This window comes from Nothobranchius furzeri, chromosome 12 (genome assembly GCF_043380555.1).
Source record: "Nothobranchius furzeri strain GRZ-AD chromosome 12, NfurGRZ-RIMD1, whole genome shotgun sequence".
Taxonomy (NCBI): Eukaryota; Metazoa; Chordata; class Actinopteri; order Cyprinodontiformes; family Nothobranchiidae; genus Nothobranchius; species Nothobranchius furzeri.
Window position 1 is genome coordinate 18,345,325 of NC_091752.1, and position 17,236 is coordinate 18,362,560.

The 17,236-nt window shown below is 43.0% G+C and overlaps 1 protein-coding gene across 2 annotated transcripts in view; it reads right to left on the reverse strand.

The window, feature by feature from the left end:
- Positions 1-17,236, reverse strand: part of col19a1 (collagen type XIX alpha 1 chain) — a 197,324-nt gene that overhangs the window by 86,586 nt on the left and 93,502 nt on the right. For both annotated transcript variants that reach the window (XM_015944438.3, XM_070542381.1), the window contains exon 14: positions 1,369-1,413. In XM_015944438.3, coding sequence (XP_015799924.3) covers positions 1,369-1,413 — 45 coding nt within the window. The remainder of the gene's footprint in view (positions 1-1,368; positions 1,414-17,236) is intronic.

Genomic DNA, 17,236 nt, shown 5'->3' on the forward strand with positions numbered 1-17,236 from the left:
CTTGTGTCTTGCCAGTGACAGCACTGTATTGATTTTGAGGGCCAATCCCATTGCTCTATCGGTCTGGGGGGTGAGATAGGGATGGCTCATTTTAAACAGCTGTTGCATCAACTTTGAACTATTTAGATTTGTTTACTTAGAAAAAGAATGTATTTGGGTTTTCTTCAACGGTGTATGGCAGACTATGCCACTGACTGACATCATGTTCGTTGTGCAATTGCATGCAGGGAAAACTGTAGATTCTGCCCCACGACGGCGCCAGTGGCGTGCCCAGGTCTTTTAAAATGCGGGGCACTTGTTTATGCATAGGTGGCACCTATAGTTTTGCTTTTTATTTAGAAAAAAAAATAGGGGGGGGGGGGGGGGGGGGTCACCCCGGACATCCCTCACAAAATAAAGGTGCCCAGCACATATTGGTGCATCACTGCCATCAACTGGACAGGAGTTTGAACCAGAACTATAAATACTATTTATGTCAATATGAAGAAAATATTAATAATAATATCAATACACACATTTTCTGTGGGCCTGTGGCTAGAAACCAATGTTAATGGTGCAATCTGCCACCTACTGTTTTGGGGTTTACAACCCTAAGCCTTTTGTGGACAATTCAAAGTTAATGTAACTGGGGTGGCATCTGGGGGTGGTCAATCAGAAGTGCTACCCCAGGCCCCTCCCTGAACACGCCCCTGGACTGAGCTCTATCTATGGGTCGTGGCCAGACTACATATTCACAGATATAGGAATGCTTGCCAGTCTTTCTTCCTGCAGCAAGCCTCCCCTGCAGAATGCTTTGGGAGACATTATCTTAAGACTTCTCCAAGTCTCTAAACTACATGAACTGGTCAACTAAAACTGAACTTCTTGTACTGAATCCAAGAAATGATAATCAGTTGAGGTCTACTTTCATATCACTCACCTCTTTCCTGAGGAGGCTAAGAGGTTTTACTTCAAATGGCATTTCTTTATTCCACCATTTTTAGTGAAAACCAATCAGACACACGACTTTAACACTAAAACAGTTTACTGTTGCACCACAAACTATGTTCCAGAGAGATGCGCACCACAAATTCTGATAAGCACAACTTTTATTTTCGACAGTACTCCAGTGATTAGGCTGAGACCTGAGAGAGTTATATTGATTCAAACTTTCCTCCATCTTCTCAAGGTGACTAAGCATTAAGTGTGTCTACCCTACTGCCTCTGCTAATCGTTCAGGAATTGTCATCTAAACAGGCCAGACGTGGATCAAATCATGGGTAATTTATCACACACCGACAGATACAGTGAAAAAAATAAAGGATGTGTCTAATATCAATCAAGAAGAGTGAAATTAAATCGTTTTCTCAAACACAATCTATCACTTACAGGTGGGCCTCTGGGTCCAGGCTCCCCGGGTTTTCCTCTCCGTCCCTGTGGGAAAACAGAAGAAATATTTATTTTAAATGGAATAATGCGAGAAGGATAACTGGCATAGCAAGACATGCATGCTCCCAGCAAATAAGGCTAGACAGCAACTCCTGTCGCAGTCTCTAATTCACATTTAATTAAGAACAAGAAAACAGCTTAATTGCAGCACCCCGTGTGGCCCGCTACTCTTTGTTCTCTCGTTTGGTTTACTGCTTCCTTTCCAGCTGTGTGGTTCCCTCAGTGCATCAATCAACCTGAGGAGCAAACAGGACAAGCTGGCTGATGCTGCAGAGCATTGCAAAACAAGCTTGGAAAAAAAAGCCATTTCTTTTCAAGTACTTTTTTCTTGGCAATTTCTGGATGACAAATCGGCCTTAGTGATGGAAACACTTGAAAAGCGGTTGTTTTAATGACACGTAATGCCATCTGAACCAATAGAAGTGTTGCCACATCAAGAGGACGTCTGCATGTGAGAAGGAGATAATGCTCTGTGGACAGAAGCGCAGCGATCCACTCGTGAAACGGCTCTTGAATTTATACGGTGCTCATTAAACAAAAGTGAAAGTCGACTGTATTAATGTGCTTCACAGTTGAGTAATCAACGACAGCATTAATGTCTAGGTCAAAAAAAAAAGTCTGTCTAGTATGAGTTTCATCATCTGACATAAACAGTGAGATATTCAGGCATTGTAATTCTCCCTCACTGTACGTGCTAGCATGGCTGACGCAAAAACACCTCTTTCCTCCACTGAGCGAGCTGCCGTGCAGATCTGTGAAGAAAGAAGCTCGCTGGCTGTCGGAAGAGAAAGTTGAGAATCACAAAGCGACGCCCCCGAATCTTCCCTCTGACACCCTATACGCAGACTTTGAGTAACTGGGTCGAATTTGACATGTACGATTGCCTGCAACAAAGGCAAGGGAAGGAACTTCACTTCAGTGGGAGCTCTTGCTTTTAATCATCTGTTTGCATGTGCGCTCAGGCGCCGGGGCTGTGTGTACTCCTCTGTCTGTAGTCCAGAGATTACAGGATTATGAAAAGAGGAGAAGCCAAGGTGTAGTACAGTAAATATTAACCTCAATAACGACACAATGGAACCCATGGGGACTTCACATGGGAAATGCATGCTTTTGTGTATTTGCGATGTTTGATGTACCTCCGACGCCTTGACCAGCAGCTTTTGATCATCTGTGTTAACGCACCTCTAATGCTTCCCCCCTATGGGCTTTAATGTGAACGAGAGGAGAGCTGGAAGAAGTCAAATTGCATTGATGTGTAAGAGCAGAATCTTTCAAGCTTCACATGTCTACGATTACATTGCACAGGAGTAACCTCTTTGGAGGGATTGCTACATTTGTGTCATTACAAAAAGCAGTGAGTGTGGGAGCCCAACAGGTGCAGCACGTCGAACCAGAGCTGACTTGTAGGCTGCAGGTCTGTCCCTCAAGGCAGCATTTTATAAAGGGGTGGATGGTGTTGGATTGTTTTTCTCTGAGCAACACATAAAAGAAAGGCAGTTGGAAAGTGTAACAGTTGCAAAGAGAAACAAAAGAACAAGTGTGTTTGCTCGAACTCCAGTCCCCGCTGCTGCCCTTTCCCTTCAGAACACAAGAGCAGAAGCTGATTACACCGATAAGTAGTTTAGCTAATGAATATTTCATATTCTATTATTCCAAGTAGGTCAAGAATTATGCAGTTTTGGAAATGTTGTCTCTACGCTTGCCCTTAAAATTTCTTTTAAATCCAAAGTGTAAGCTAATTTCTAGCTCGTGTTTGCATAGAATCATCTAAATAAACACGACTCAGTGAAGATCTGAGGTTTGGTGCATGGATCTGAAAACATTCAGGGGTTTCTAACAAGGAATTGTGGGTTTGTTTAGTCAGGTTTTGGTACAGTAGAAAATTCCAATGATAAATAAGTAATATAAGAACAAAAATCCCAAATAAACATCAGAAAATTGATTAAATTACTTGTCTAGAAATCAGTTAGCCTACAAATCTAGATACAGAATCTGAAGCTAAATGTCAGTCTAGCCATGCTCCATTGGAGCCTCAGCAGGTCAGCCATTGGCTTGAGCAGTCTTGAGTCTCTATCAGATTTGGTGGGCCAATCAAAGTGCTCTATTGGTTTAGTGGGTGGGATGATGGGATGCAGCAGAACAACTAAGATGGCGGTGGCTCGTTTCAAACAGCAACATCAAATTTGGACTATTTAGACTCAGGCTTTTCTTTGAGCCGAGAGCAGATTGAGGTACTTGGGTTTATTTAGAAAAAGCATGTACTTGTGTCTTCTTTGAGTGTATGGCAGACTGCCCCGTTGACTAACATCTGCAGTTGTTTGTTGTCCATGCAGAGACCGTTTGAAAGACAACCATATTCCGCCCCACAACTGGGCTCTTCTATGGGTCGTGGCCAGACTTTATATTCACATATGGTGGCTTGCCAGACTAGCAGTCTCTTAGCTAATTCGTGTTATTTACAAATGCTGACCTGTATCATATTCACTTGGCCTTCAGCTTTACTCATACCATGAGGATGGTCTGTCTGTCTTTTTAAACAAGGCCAGAGTTGTTGGATCATTTTCTGCCACACGCTCATCAGAAAGGTCTAAAACAGACATGCTTTTCAGTTAGGATGACACATTTGCACCAGTGCACATAGCATTTCGATAACTGATATATCTGATAGGAAGGTCCTTTCCACTGAATGAGGGGGGCTGAGCTCAGGGGGTTACCTGGAATGTTTCTAGGAGGGAGAGGAACTTTTTGTGGGAACGCTTAAGCCTTGTGGAGGTTTTAAGGGTCGAGGGCTGTGTCTTCGTATCATTGTCTCAGCTTTTTGCTTTATAAATCGAGTTAGCTAGAATTACTGAACCATGGTCATTTAGGGAGTCTGTTAGTGACGGTGTTAACCTGTGTCCACTTCTGCCCTCCCCTGGAAATAAAAGGACCAGGGAATGAGGTTCATGAACTGAAGGTTATTGTTGGTCATCCTAAAGTTTGTTTGTAAGTTATGAATACTTAGTTTCTAACCAAAAAGTTAAAATATATATCTTCAATTCAACATGTCATAAAAAATCTTTACACTAATGTCGTGTTTTAATGATTGTTATTTTGACAAGAATTTTCTAAAATTCTAACACGCTACATTTTGCTGCTGCTGCTGCTTGCATTTACATAGGAGAAATACTAAGTCATTTGATCAAAAAGCGCAACATAAAAGCTTACATTTTTGACATTGGTGCTTTTGGCTGGTAGTAGTTATTTATAAAAGCACAAAAACACTTTAATTGGCCAAAAATCCTCCTTGCCTGTCATGAAATGAACCTAAAGAAAACAAATGCATTGTAACAGAACCCAAACGATTCTATTATGATAAGCATGCATTTGTTGTAAGATGATTATAAGTTAAAGTTTTATATCCTGAAAACGTGTCAGAAGATTCTTTCATCGTATAAAAGCACCAACAGCTCAGAATGAAATCCACTGTAATTAGTCTGACAAATCCGACCCTTTGATTAACACGTCGTGTCCGACAAATAGGTGCAAAGAGCGCATTCGTTCACAGCTGTTATCGCTGTTCACACTCAGCTGACTCTACAAAGTGAAACGCATGCTAGTGACGCGGGGATAAAACCACCTGTGAAGGCTCTGAAATTCTGATATCACATGAGAGCAAAAGCCAACATGGTGGCGAGATTCTCAGTCAATAAAGGTTATTGTTTGGTAAGCGTCTCAGAGTATTTACTGAGGAGTTTCAGTCTAATCCTCTATTAATGTCAGTTAAAATGCAACCACTAGAACTACCTAAAAAGAATGACTTCATATTTTAAATGATGGTCTTTCATAAGGTTAACAGATTATTCTAACAGTGTTGCATCTTTTTGCATAAATTTAGATTATAATATCTATATGGATCAGTTCTATTCAAAATATAATGGGGTGTTATCCAGTGGTGCCACAAAGGGGTGGCCAGGGGGGGACCATGGTCCCCACGGAGTACTACCCCCCTTAATAAATCTAATTTATTAACTAATATATTATATATTCAGTTTCTTTAGTCACTTAATAAATGCTAAAGTAAATAAATTAATTTATTTTAATACAAATAAAAAATTTAATATAGAAATGTTTGGATGCATATACCTATTGCTTTTCTAAAGGTGTGGTTAACAGAAAACCATTTATTATTATTATTTCTAATTAAAATAAATCATTCTGATGTTTTGTGCAGACTTAAAATGACAATAGTGTCCTTGATCTAAATCCTGCATTAGCTTCTGATAGAAAATAGATGGTGAAACGCTAGAATTTGAAAAACCGGACAGATCTACATCACACTGTCACTTAACATTCATGGACTCATGCATCTTGACTCATGACAAGGAAGGCTGTTTAGTGGCCAGGAAACAGCAGAGAATACCTCAGGTAGTAGAAGCTAACCGCTAGCGTTAGCAGCTCTACAAATGGTAAATGGTCTGTATTCGCATAGCGCCTTCTTAGGGTTCAACAACTCCCCAAGACGTTTCACAACACAATCAGCCATCCACCCAGTCACACACACATTTACACACTGGTGGGAATGAGCTACAGTACTGCATAGCTACAGCTGCCCTGGGATGATCTGACAGAGGTGGGCCTGCCATACACTGGCACTACTGGTCCCTTTAACCACCAGCAGGCAAGGCAGGTTAGGTGTCTTGCCCAAGGACACAACAGCAGCATTCTCTGGTGGGAGCCAGGATAGAACCTGCAACCTTCCGATAACTAAACAGCACGCTCGACCTCCTGAGCTATTGCTGTCACAACACAGCAGAACTCCTTTTGGCTTGTGTTATTCGTGGAAATAAAACATCAATGTTGCAGTTCAACCTGAGTCAGTGGTAGAGTCGCGTTGTTGTTAGTGAAAGACGGGATGTCCAAGTATCAGGAAATAAGACTCCAAATCCTGCCGTCTGAAGCTCAGCTCTAATGTGGCTCACTTCTGCTTCCTGAAACAGGTGCACCGGAGCTTTGTTTCCCCAGAGTACGACTTACAAGGCATTCGTTCCACACCTTTAGTGAAAGAGAATAATGAAGCAAGGCAATGCATAGCTACAAACTAAGCTGCCCAGAGTTAACACCGGGATAAAATTGGTGGCCCACCCCAATCCTTTAACTGGCTGCATCTGGGTCCCATTGTGAAAGTTTTCTAGGAGGAGCAAACAGTGGGGGCTAAATAAATGTCTTTTTGGAATGCTGTAGAGAAATAAAGCAGATTTTTATTAATTATTTTTTTCTGACATGACTCATGCCAAGAGTTGTGCCCCAGAGAGCAGCGAGGATACAGTCGATGCTAAAATAACTCAACACCTCGTTGTCATTCTCCACTTTACAAGCATTCATGTTTGTTGTTTTGGGGGTTTAGGATCTTGCTCACATGCCAAGTTCCAAATTCAAGACCCAGGAATACTGAAACTTTCTACACAACTTCTTTTAAAGTTTTTTATTTCTTTTAGAAGAATGAAGAACCAAAACTCAAGGCAGTCACTAGGCAACACGGCTCCAAAGGAAATGAAAACTGGAGGATTTCAACTTCACTGCAAGAAATAAAAGATAAGAAATGTGAGAATGTGGTGGAATAAAAAATGGAAGAAGTTTGTGGCGACAAAGTAAAATGGAATAAAACACACCTTTGACACGGAATTAAAAATATCTACGTGGTGATAATAAACTCCCCAGATTGTGAGATTACTGGTTGCTGTCTCCAGTCATGCACAAACTAAACTTTATTCATTTCCTGTTGTGTTCCTCCTCCCTGTTTGTGAACATAACATCCCTCTTTCCTGCTTTTTCTTTTGATGTCATCCCTCCTTCCGTTCCATGTTTTCTGTCACTCAGCCCGTTTTCCTTCTTCACCCAAGTTCCAGCGTCTGTTGGATCACCCTGGCAATCTCTGTTGCTATGCAACGCTTGCTGTCCTATAAATTTGACAACATCCAAGTGCTTGATTATTATTTGAGTGCTGCAGTGTGAAGTCCTCCTTTAGGTCATTGCAGTAGAATAGAGGGAGGGAGAGATGGAGGGACAGCAAGGAAGGAAATGAGGAGAAAAAGGCTGGGGGGGGGGGGGGGGGTCTGGATCGGATAAATAGAACGAGTTACGTTTTTTTGTCCATACAGGATAGAAAATGTAACCATATATTTGTCTGTTCCACTATAACTCTTCAAAATCACAGGAGGAAGGTGTGAAAATACACGTTGGATTAGCTGCTAATTCAATAAATGTGACAAAAAAGGCCCAACTGAGCCGAATGGAAGAGGCGACGCGCAGAGTGACAGCACGGCTTGAACCTCTGACTTAATCCACACGGATTTGAGTCTTGACTGGTTTCAAGTTGGTAGTGAATTGCAAAGTGTAAACGGGAAGCACAGACACGAGGCTGTGTTCAGTCCTGCAACACAAGCCTCAGTCTGAGTGCAAAGTCAACAGCGACAGTGACACACAGCAGAGGCACTCCTTTATGATGACTCCATAATCCTTATCCCAAATGTCAACATGTTCTCAGAGACGTTCCATGTCTGGCTTTCCATATGGGGTTCAGCGGGATAAAAAGTGGAGAAAGCACAAAGTGTCACCCTCGAAGTAGCGCAGCAGATGTAACGTCAGGCGCCTCACAATGCAGCTGATAAATGACCCAACCGAGCGGGGTCAGGAGATAATCTAAGAGTACCTGTCACACAGACATGAGACGGGAAAACGCACATGAAGGGAAATTTGGCCCAAATCAGACCAACTCCGTCTTGAACCAGTGAAAACTTTACTGGAAACTTTCATTTTATTCCTGCGTTTGACTTTTATGTCCTCGAGGAAAAACTTTGTGACATTACAACAAATAGGAGACTTGAGACTTGACCTTTTCTCGACAGAAAAATGACGACATTACAGTTTTTTTTATTTTTATGTTTTCTGGGTGGACTGAGTTCTGTCTCCCTCCGGGGACACGTACGACGGCCCACCTGAGCCTTCAGACCCTGTGCACACACAACCGGGAATCCCACGAAACGAAGATATTTTCTATGATTTGGTCTGCATCCACTTGAAAGTGAAAATAAACGGCACCAAAAAGTATTTTCGCAAAAACTCAGGCCAAAGTGGACATTTGTGACAAAACTGCTCCGACCTGACGTGTGAGCTGTTTACACTCGCTTGTTTTTAGAAGACTACAGGCAAAAGACGACATCAAGGATGGTTACTTCCCTTCAGTTATTCCACATACAAGGAATGTTTTTTAGCAAAGACACCAAAGAGTTGAGGAACTACTGCCATCTACAGGTTTTGTATAGAAGGGCTTCACAACGCTCTGGTTTAGCAAATCTACACAACAAGCTAGGAACGCAAAAACTCGCCCTCCCCTTGGGTATCTTCCATGGTTCTGCGTCCACCGGAACTGGAAACCCACACTGCCAGATGAAAAGATGGAGCACAAAGTCGCCATTTTCTACGTCTAAACGTCTTTTGTTGTCCGTAACTTCGATTGGTGTTTTTCTTTTTGGGACTCTGGTAGTTTGTCCTAAAGTTGAAGTGGTAGCAGCCGGCTGTTTCTCCTTCTCTGATGTTATTGAGCGGAGAACCTCTCACACCAGTGGTGTTCTGATGCTAAATGCATGAGTGCGTAATGAATGGAGAATCCAGGGAAGAGTCCGACAACCAATAGTTGCTTTTGGTCCAAACTGTGTTATTGGCAGAGGTTTTTAGACAAATGCAAAAGAACCACTTTCTTAATTTTTTTCTTTTTTTTATATATTTATAGCTATTTGATGTTAGAACATTGTTAAGAGGCATGAGAAAAGGTTTTAAAGTGGCAGTGTGTGGCTTCCTGGTGCTAGGGGGCAGTACATGCATGCATTTCAGGGTAGTTTTACACTATATCGCTGTGACTGTCGCTACTTTAAAAGAACATTACGGTTCCATCAATTGTTTTGACCTTGCAGCTGTGCTTAATTTGAGCCAGATCTTGCCGAACAAGATCCGGGAACTATCTTATTTTGAAAGGACCATTCCGGCAACCGTCTGCTAGGTTCTGGCAACTCATGCAACCAACTTGTGGCATACGCAGGATTCGAATTACGGGTGAGCTAGGGAGCTCCTGGAAGCCCTCAATACACCCAGGGGGAGTCCGAAACGATCCTGGTTCTACTTATATTACATTATGTGGACTCTCCGGGGATTATTTGGAGCTGAGAGGCGCGGAGCTCTGATTGATGACACGCTCCAGACAGATGCGTCCTGAGCCCGGCCACAGTTACACTCTCAAAGTGTCTCCACCTCAAAAACAAATTTAACACGTGATCATTTATATCGGCTCATTTCCTTTTATGATTTCTGTCTTTTATTTGTGTCTGATGCATTTCGCTGCTGCTGAGCGCATCACCTGTTTCGTCCTCCGGTGACTTCACCTCACCAGTATGGTCAGCACGTACTCCGCTGTTTTTGCGGTCGGTAGATCTTTTAGAACTGCAGTTCAAAGGTAACTCATAAGGTGAATATATATGAACCCAGGTAGCAGTTTTTCTTTAGGATTGAGAGGAGATGCAGGAAGATAATAAACAGACAGGACAGAAAAATAGTCAAATAAAAACAAGTTAGTTTTTGTACCTGGTGGTTGCAACAAACAGACACCATTGAAGGTAATCAGAAGTGAGGAACAGAAAACGAAATCATTATTTTAATGTTTAGATCAGCAGAAACTCTGAGAGGCTGCAGGCGCATCAGTGAGTTTGCGGCCGCTGCGCAGGGGGAGGGGGAGTGTCACGGGACGCAGGTGAGTGAAGCGGAGGTGAGGATCCAAGTGCAGGGTAAGAAGACAGGCAGGCAGGTAGGTAGACAGGAACGTTTTTAAAGGTTTTAATAGGGAGCACGCTGGACAAAGAAACAATGAATGTCAAGACACACAGAACTGAGAGGGTTTAAATACATGAGGGCTGGGAGCTTGGGTGATTGGAAAACGAGAGGCAGGTGGGAGCAATCAGGAGACACGGGACTGAACAGAGCAGGGAGACAGGACAGGGTGTGACACTCCCCCTCCCCCGGGCGTGTTCCGGCACCTGTTTTGCCTTTAGTGAACTTTGGTTTGACGTCAGCATTTGCGTTCCAGGAACGTTTTATTTACAAATGAAGCACTGCCATGCAGTACGGAAACTTATTGCAACTCAGCTTTTGCTTCCTATTTTTGATCATGCAGATATAATCTATCAGAACTCTTCCTCTACGTCTTCATTCGCTGGATGTTATCTACAACCGAGTTAATCGTTTGGTTTTACGTTGTCCGTTCAGAACCCGTCACTGTCAAATGTGCGAACGCCTTTCATGGTACTCGCTGAAAGCTAGACGTCATTTTCATTGGTTGCTTTTTATTTTTAAATATTTTCCTTTTTATTTGAAAGCCTTGTTAGTTCCTGTAATCCATCAAACTCGATCTAATGATCATCTGTCATTTATTAATCCCCAGTTTAGAAAAGAAGTGTGAAAACATGCCTTTTGTGTTAAAGCTCCCTCTGTCTGAAATAAGTTACCTTCAAACTTCAGGTCCATTTCTTCAATTCGTCTATTTAGAAATCGTCTTTACGAGCATTTATATCCTATCTGTGGCTGTTTTGCTGTCACCGCCTAACACCTCTGCATGTGTATACTAGATCTGCTTATATTATTATACATTCTACAGATGACCCTAGCAATGATTTCTGGTGAGCCACAGCTTAGCAGGACTTATTTTGTTTGATTTATGGATTGAGTTGTGATTATGTAAATGACTCTGCTGTCATATCTGTTTTTTGTTGTATGATCTGAGGATCCACTCGAAAATGAGATGACAAATCTCAAGCGGTTTCTATCCGGATAAAATGTAAGTTAAATAAATGAATGTTGTTACCTGTGGAGCAGAAAGCATTCAACCTTAGCGTGACTCCTAAAACGTTTGGTCCTTCACTTAATTCCATTGAGGGAATGCAGTGCCGGTTGTAGTTTTCTGGCGCTGCAGTTCCCGTGTCTGTTCGGGATCTCACGCCTGCCAATGACATTATCATACTACGGCAACACCGCTCGGCCAAAATATATTGCATCTCTTTTTCGATTCTGTTCTTTCGCGTGCGTTTTGGAAAGAGTTTAGCAGTTTTGTTTAATAAATTTGTGTTTCCTACCACTTAAATATTTTCGAGCGTGGTGACATATCTTCCGTAAGTCGTACATCCATCCAATCATCTAGTGTGACATCAACAGGCGCAGGACCCGGAGCTGGCCAGAAGAAAACACGGCATCTAATATGGCATCCCCTAAAGATGCCAGACCCAAGTGTTTCAACAACAGGACATACTTGTACATGTATACATGGTTTCAGTTTAACTATACTGTGCTTGTTCAACAAAGAGTTCCAGAGTTTAGTTTAGATGTTTAATAAACCAGAGGAGTAAAAACCAGCACTGGTGTTTTAAAGAAGCCCCGGAAAAACTCAACTCCAAATCTACTCCAGGATTGTCAACGTATTTTCTCACGCTGGAAAAAGGAAAAAACACAGAGAATGGCCACGGCAGCATCTCCTGTCACAATATTTATTCCCCAGTGAAGATATTTGTCCACTCCTGGACTGAGAAAGGCAGAAAGAGAGACAAACACTTCCATTGCAAATGCAGTCAATTCAACCAAACAGCCCTTTACAGAACACGGTGACGTGTTTTATGTCTCATAGCGACAGAAAAAGGAGGATTTATTCAATTTAAAAGATGTTTTAAATGTCACATCTGTATGATACAAATGCCATGGCATGTTGACACATATTTAGGTAAATGATGAGAGTAGAACTTGACAAACCATTATCAGCTGGTAAAAAAAAGTCAAACGTTCTGCAAATCTGCATCTCATTATTGTGCAGTTGTCCAAATCTGCACCAAACACATTTCCACTGTGTCAGATTAGCTAGTAATCCTTCTGAAGTGAAAATTGATTATGTCTCTTGCTTGAAATGTTTAAAAAAAAGCTCCTGCACAGACAGAATCACCTGCTTCTCATTAAGGGTCCAATTAGAGGCATGCCGTGCAAATTTCCTGTTTCAGATTTCCCCCTCCCTGAATGCCATCTTAGGACACTCTACAAGCTCAGAAAAAGCCCGGGCACCGGAGCTTGCCGAGATCCCCCCACACTTGGTAAAAGCTGCAATAAAATAGGATTTGTTCCAGTTGTTTACCGAGGGTTAAGAGGAGCGGCCGGGGCAGGAAGAGAACGGCAAAGCCGACAGCTGCCTGGCAGGGTCTCAAATGCAGCTTAGCATTTTTCCCCATTCTGACTGGCACACAATGCTCTCTTTAACTCCTAGCCATCTAAATATTCAGGGACGTATAAAGAGATGGCTGACACCGCGGCCGACTTAAGACACAGCTCAGCTGGCCAAGATTGCACCTCCAGTCTCTCGGCTGAAGCTTTCCACGAAGGCTTTTCCTCACACAGACTCAATCGTGGACCCCAGTGGAACAAAAACAGCTATTTGTGCAAGGGCCACTAGATGGCAAACTGGTTTCATCCCAAATTTTGTGCATGGCAGGGGACGCTTCCAGCGATGAAACCGTAGGTTGTCTCTGAGAGAGGATGGATGTCCTCAATGCATGAATGAATGATGTGTGTTGGGTAACATCCCTAATTAGGCAGTCTGGCAATTAAGCACGGAATACTGTAAAGGAATTTTTTTATGTGGAAGGCTTAAAGTGATGACAGAAGAGAGAAGTAGGAGAAGCGGTATAAGAAAAAAAACATCACAGTAATTCTCCTCCTGCATTATGAATCTTTTCAGCTGCCACGCCAGACAAGAGGACACAGGTGGCAGAGCAACAGTGAACAGAATGCAGAACACTATTTGGTTTAAAGAATCATTATAGTGCATTTTCAGCAAACCTCCTCCTCCTCGACACTACTCCATGTGCAAACACGTACGCCAAAGGCAAAGGCAGGCAACGCAGACAGTGGACGTCTGTGGAAACGGAGCCACCGAGGTCCCGGGGGAGCCTCAGCTCTGCTCTTTACGGCAGCCATGTTTCTCCACCACATCTTCGGCCGTGAGTTTTAGGAGCTCGTTGACTTTAACAACTCCTGAGGAGAGCAAGGAAGGCTGCTATACGGTCTGAATTTGCATCTTTATGTGGCGAGGAAGCGATGATAAATCTATATTTAACTATGAGCTCAGTTCCCAGCCATCAGCTGAATGCCTGCTCTGCGTTGCCATACTAGCTGAGCGCCTGTCGAATATGGGCTTCCTTAGTGGGTCAAAGATGCCTCCTCGATGTTCTCATCTCTCAACAGATGCTGTTATTAGTCTTGGCTCTTTTTGCAATTTCACGGTCTCATCTGGACTTTTGGCCATATTATTCACACGCAGCAGATTGCTCTCACCCTGTGTTTACAGACACTGAGTGTTTTATGGCTGCATTATCTAACAAGTGAACAGAAGAGGCTAGAAAATGCACTCTGAATAAATCCCCGGTTCATTTTGCAAGCCAAATATTTGAGGTCAGAGAGTGTGGACTGTGCAAAAATCCACAGGGCACTCTCTTCAGGTTCTGTGGTCCTCAGCAAGTCTTATGCTTCACATCACTCGCCAAGCAAAACAGATTACGCTAAGGTCCCCCACACTACCATCTGTATAATATCAGGCCTGACATTCCATTAAAGTGGACATAGATGAATGTATCTAAATTGGTTGCAGGCAGGATGAAAGTGTTGAAAATCAGAATATGGATGGCAGGCTGTATCAGCACTGTAAGTGATGCAGCCTCCTACTACCACGCCTCTGTAGTGTCTCCTCCCAAACAAGCCTCCTTCCCCCCAGCAACTCTGGGCACCACATGCCCACCTCCCTCCCCCTAACTGACTTAAACAAACAACTTGACCTGGGGTTAGGCATCAATCAAAGCATCCCAGCTCAAAACATGCCCTTTTACAGGAATCTACATTTTCAAACCATAGTCTTTTTTCCACTATCAGAAATTACAGGTAATGTTAAAGGATCATTGGGGCATGAACTCTTTTCACCAGGCCGGCCCAAAAGGACCACTTTTCATTCCATTTCAGAGACAAACAGAGTGCCTGAAACGTGGTGTGGGCTGGTAGCCACAGGGCAGGAGAACGGGGAGGTACAACGGCAAATCTTCAAAACAGTAGCTTAAAACATTTGTGTCATGCCTCTCTTAACAATGTTCTAACATAGTAAAAATACATTGTAGAGATTACCTCCTTAAATGCCAATGACGAATAAAGTCGTCATTTGCATTTTTTTTTACTGTGTGGGCGTCGGAACGAGCCCCCGCACAGTGAGAACAAACATCTCAGCTCTAAAGCTGATCTTCATCTGCGTACGTCGCACGTCACGTCATCAGGAAGCAGAAAATCCGTGTGTTAGGAGATCGTTTTGGGCCGCTGCTGTGAAAAAAAGTGAGGCGCGAACCAGAAGAGCTTCTGCCGATCACAATTTTATTTATTTATTTATTTTTTTTTCTTTTATTTCATTCACAATGTATAAAATAAACACAAACAAATACAGGATACATTAACATATTGAAAAAAAAACATTTGAATAAAAAGGAGCAAGAAGAAAAAATCTAATGATTTCTGCCCCTTTTTACGACGGATTACGCACAATTCGACAACGGATAACGCTTGAAACACGCAGGATTCTTCCTGATTAAAGACGTGAGTCTAATCTTTTGGTAGTTTTGCCGTTGACATCATTATAGAGCGCAACGTTCTGTAACTCTTAAAAAATGCTGTGAAAACGCTGAAAAACGCTGGCAGTGAATGAGTTAAAAGTGGTTTTCTTGCATTTGTCTAAAAACCTCGGCCAATAACTCGGCTGGGTCTGAAATCAACGATTGGACCGTCCGGCTTTCGGTCTAGCTGAACCACCACACTTTGCTGCATGGGTCCTCCACTCATCACACGCTTGTGCATTTTGCAATAGCACACCACTTGTGTGAGAGGTTCTCAGCACAATGATATCAGAGAAGGAGAAACAGCCGGCTGCTACCACTCCAACTCCTGGACAAACTACCCGAGATTCCAAAAAGAAACAAAAACTATCTGAAGTCACAGCGCTACACAGGACGGCTAATGTTTAGCACTCTCTCATTTCCTCTGGCACTGCGACTTCCGGTTTAAGGCGGATGCGGTTTTGGGATGCTAGCTGCCAGGAGGGGTGAGAGTTCTGTGACTGTGGTTGTGTTTAAAAGCTAGCTTGTTTTGTAGATTTGCCGTTGCAGCTTTAAGTCATGCTGGTTGGCCGCATCGCTGGAAGAAATTATATCTGCAGAACAAAACAAACAAAGGCCAAACAGAATGACATTTTTTAAAAATGGATGAGCTGCTGGTGAGGCACGATGGAAGGAACTCTTTAAAAACGTTGTCCTAAGTGGTAAAAAATGTGAGGAAAATCCTCCTACAGCGCTGTAATTTATGCTGCTTTGTGTTTTCCTGCGCAGGGCTTCTGGTCGTCGACACAGCCACTCTCCCAGTCCTGAGTGGATTAAATCAAGACGTACTTAATCAAAATAAAACTTTCAAATAATTATTACTGTCTATGGACGACTTTTGGCGCTCTGATGTCATAGCAAAGTTTTGTATGGAGACACAATTGAGAGGACCAAGCCCTCTCTCCCTATTTCTCTGTCACCATCTCCCCTTCCAGACATTTTCTCCTACAGCAGAATCATGGCTCATGTCTTTTCTTTAAAGTGAAGTGAAATGCCAGGAGGGTGCCCAGGCTGCGTGGGGCCAGAGGATTCTCGCTGCCTGGATGACTGAAGCTGTGGTGTGAAGTGTGCAGTCGCCGAGACCGGCCACCTCCTGCATGCTGACACACTCCGCTAAATCGAACTTACTCAGCTCAGCCGACCCTGTTTGAGGCATTATTTAAAAATGATGAGAAAGGCAAGGGAATCTGTCCCTGATCAATTTGTAGTGATAGGTATCTGCACGCCACACACAGTGTCCCTGCTGTGTGGTACGACTATCCTTCCAAGAGCTTGTAAGGCCATGGATGGGTGAGTGAGTGTTATGCTCAGGCTGGTTATTACAAGTCTATGTAATACTCAGAGGATGTGTTGACCTACATTACCCCTTGTTCAGCATCAGTTTTTCACACCTAAACTGACACACGGTGACTCAGTCACACGCAAACATCAACACGCGTGAATACCACAAAAACCGGCGAGCAAGGTGTATTCAAAGTGGCCCTCTTATTCTCAACTTCTGTATTCATTCCTGTAATTAATTGGCCAATTAATGCGTGTTTATTCTGGACACCCGTAGAAGGAGCAAAAAACTGTGGCTCGCTGGGAGCGACGAGAGTCAGATAGATAAATCAAAGCTTTGTGCATCTGTCCTTGCATGCGCCAAACGCTTCCCCCTGTAACCCTCCCGTCTCCCAACAGGGCCCGAATGAAAGACCTTTTCATAGCCAATCAGGTCAAATCTTTGTTTCATCCTCTCTCCCAATGCACTTGACATTGACAAGATTAATTGCCTTGTGCTCTGGGCAAACGTGCTACCTCCTGGTGTAATACAGGTGTCAAAAAGTGTGCCTCTGATTTTCCTCAGTGTGAATTTTACATGGAAACGGAAGGAATAACCTATTCTGTTTTGTTTCATGAAGGGTTAAGGAACCCTCCTCCTGCTTGTAAAATCACACGGGGGTGTAAATCCTGCCGTAAAGTCTCAGCTGTGAGCCCTGCTGACCTGTAAATTCTTCTCTCTGTGTTCCTCTGTCATTGAGCGTCAGCAGGTCAGGCCAAAACTGTAACTACACATCTACATC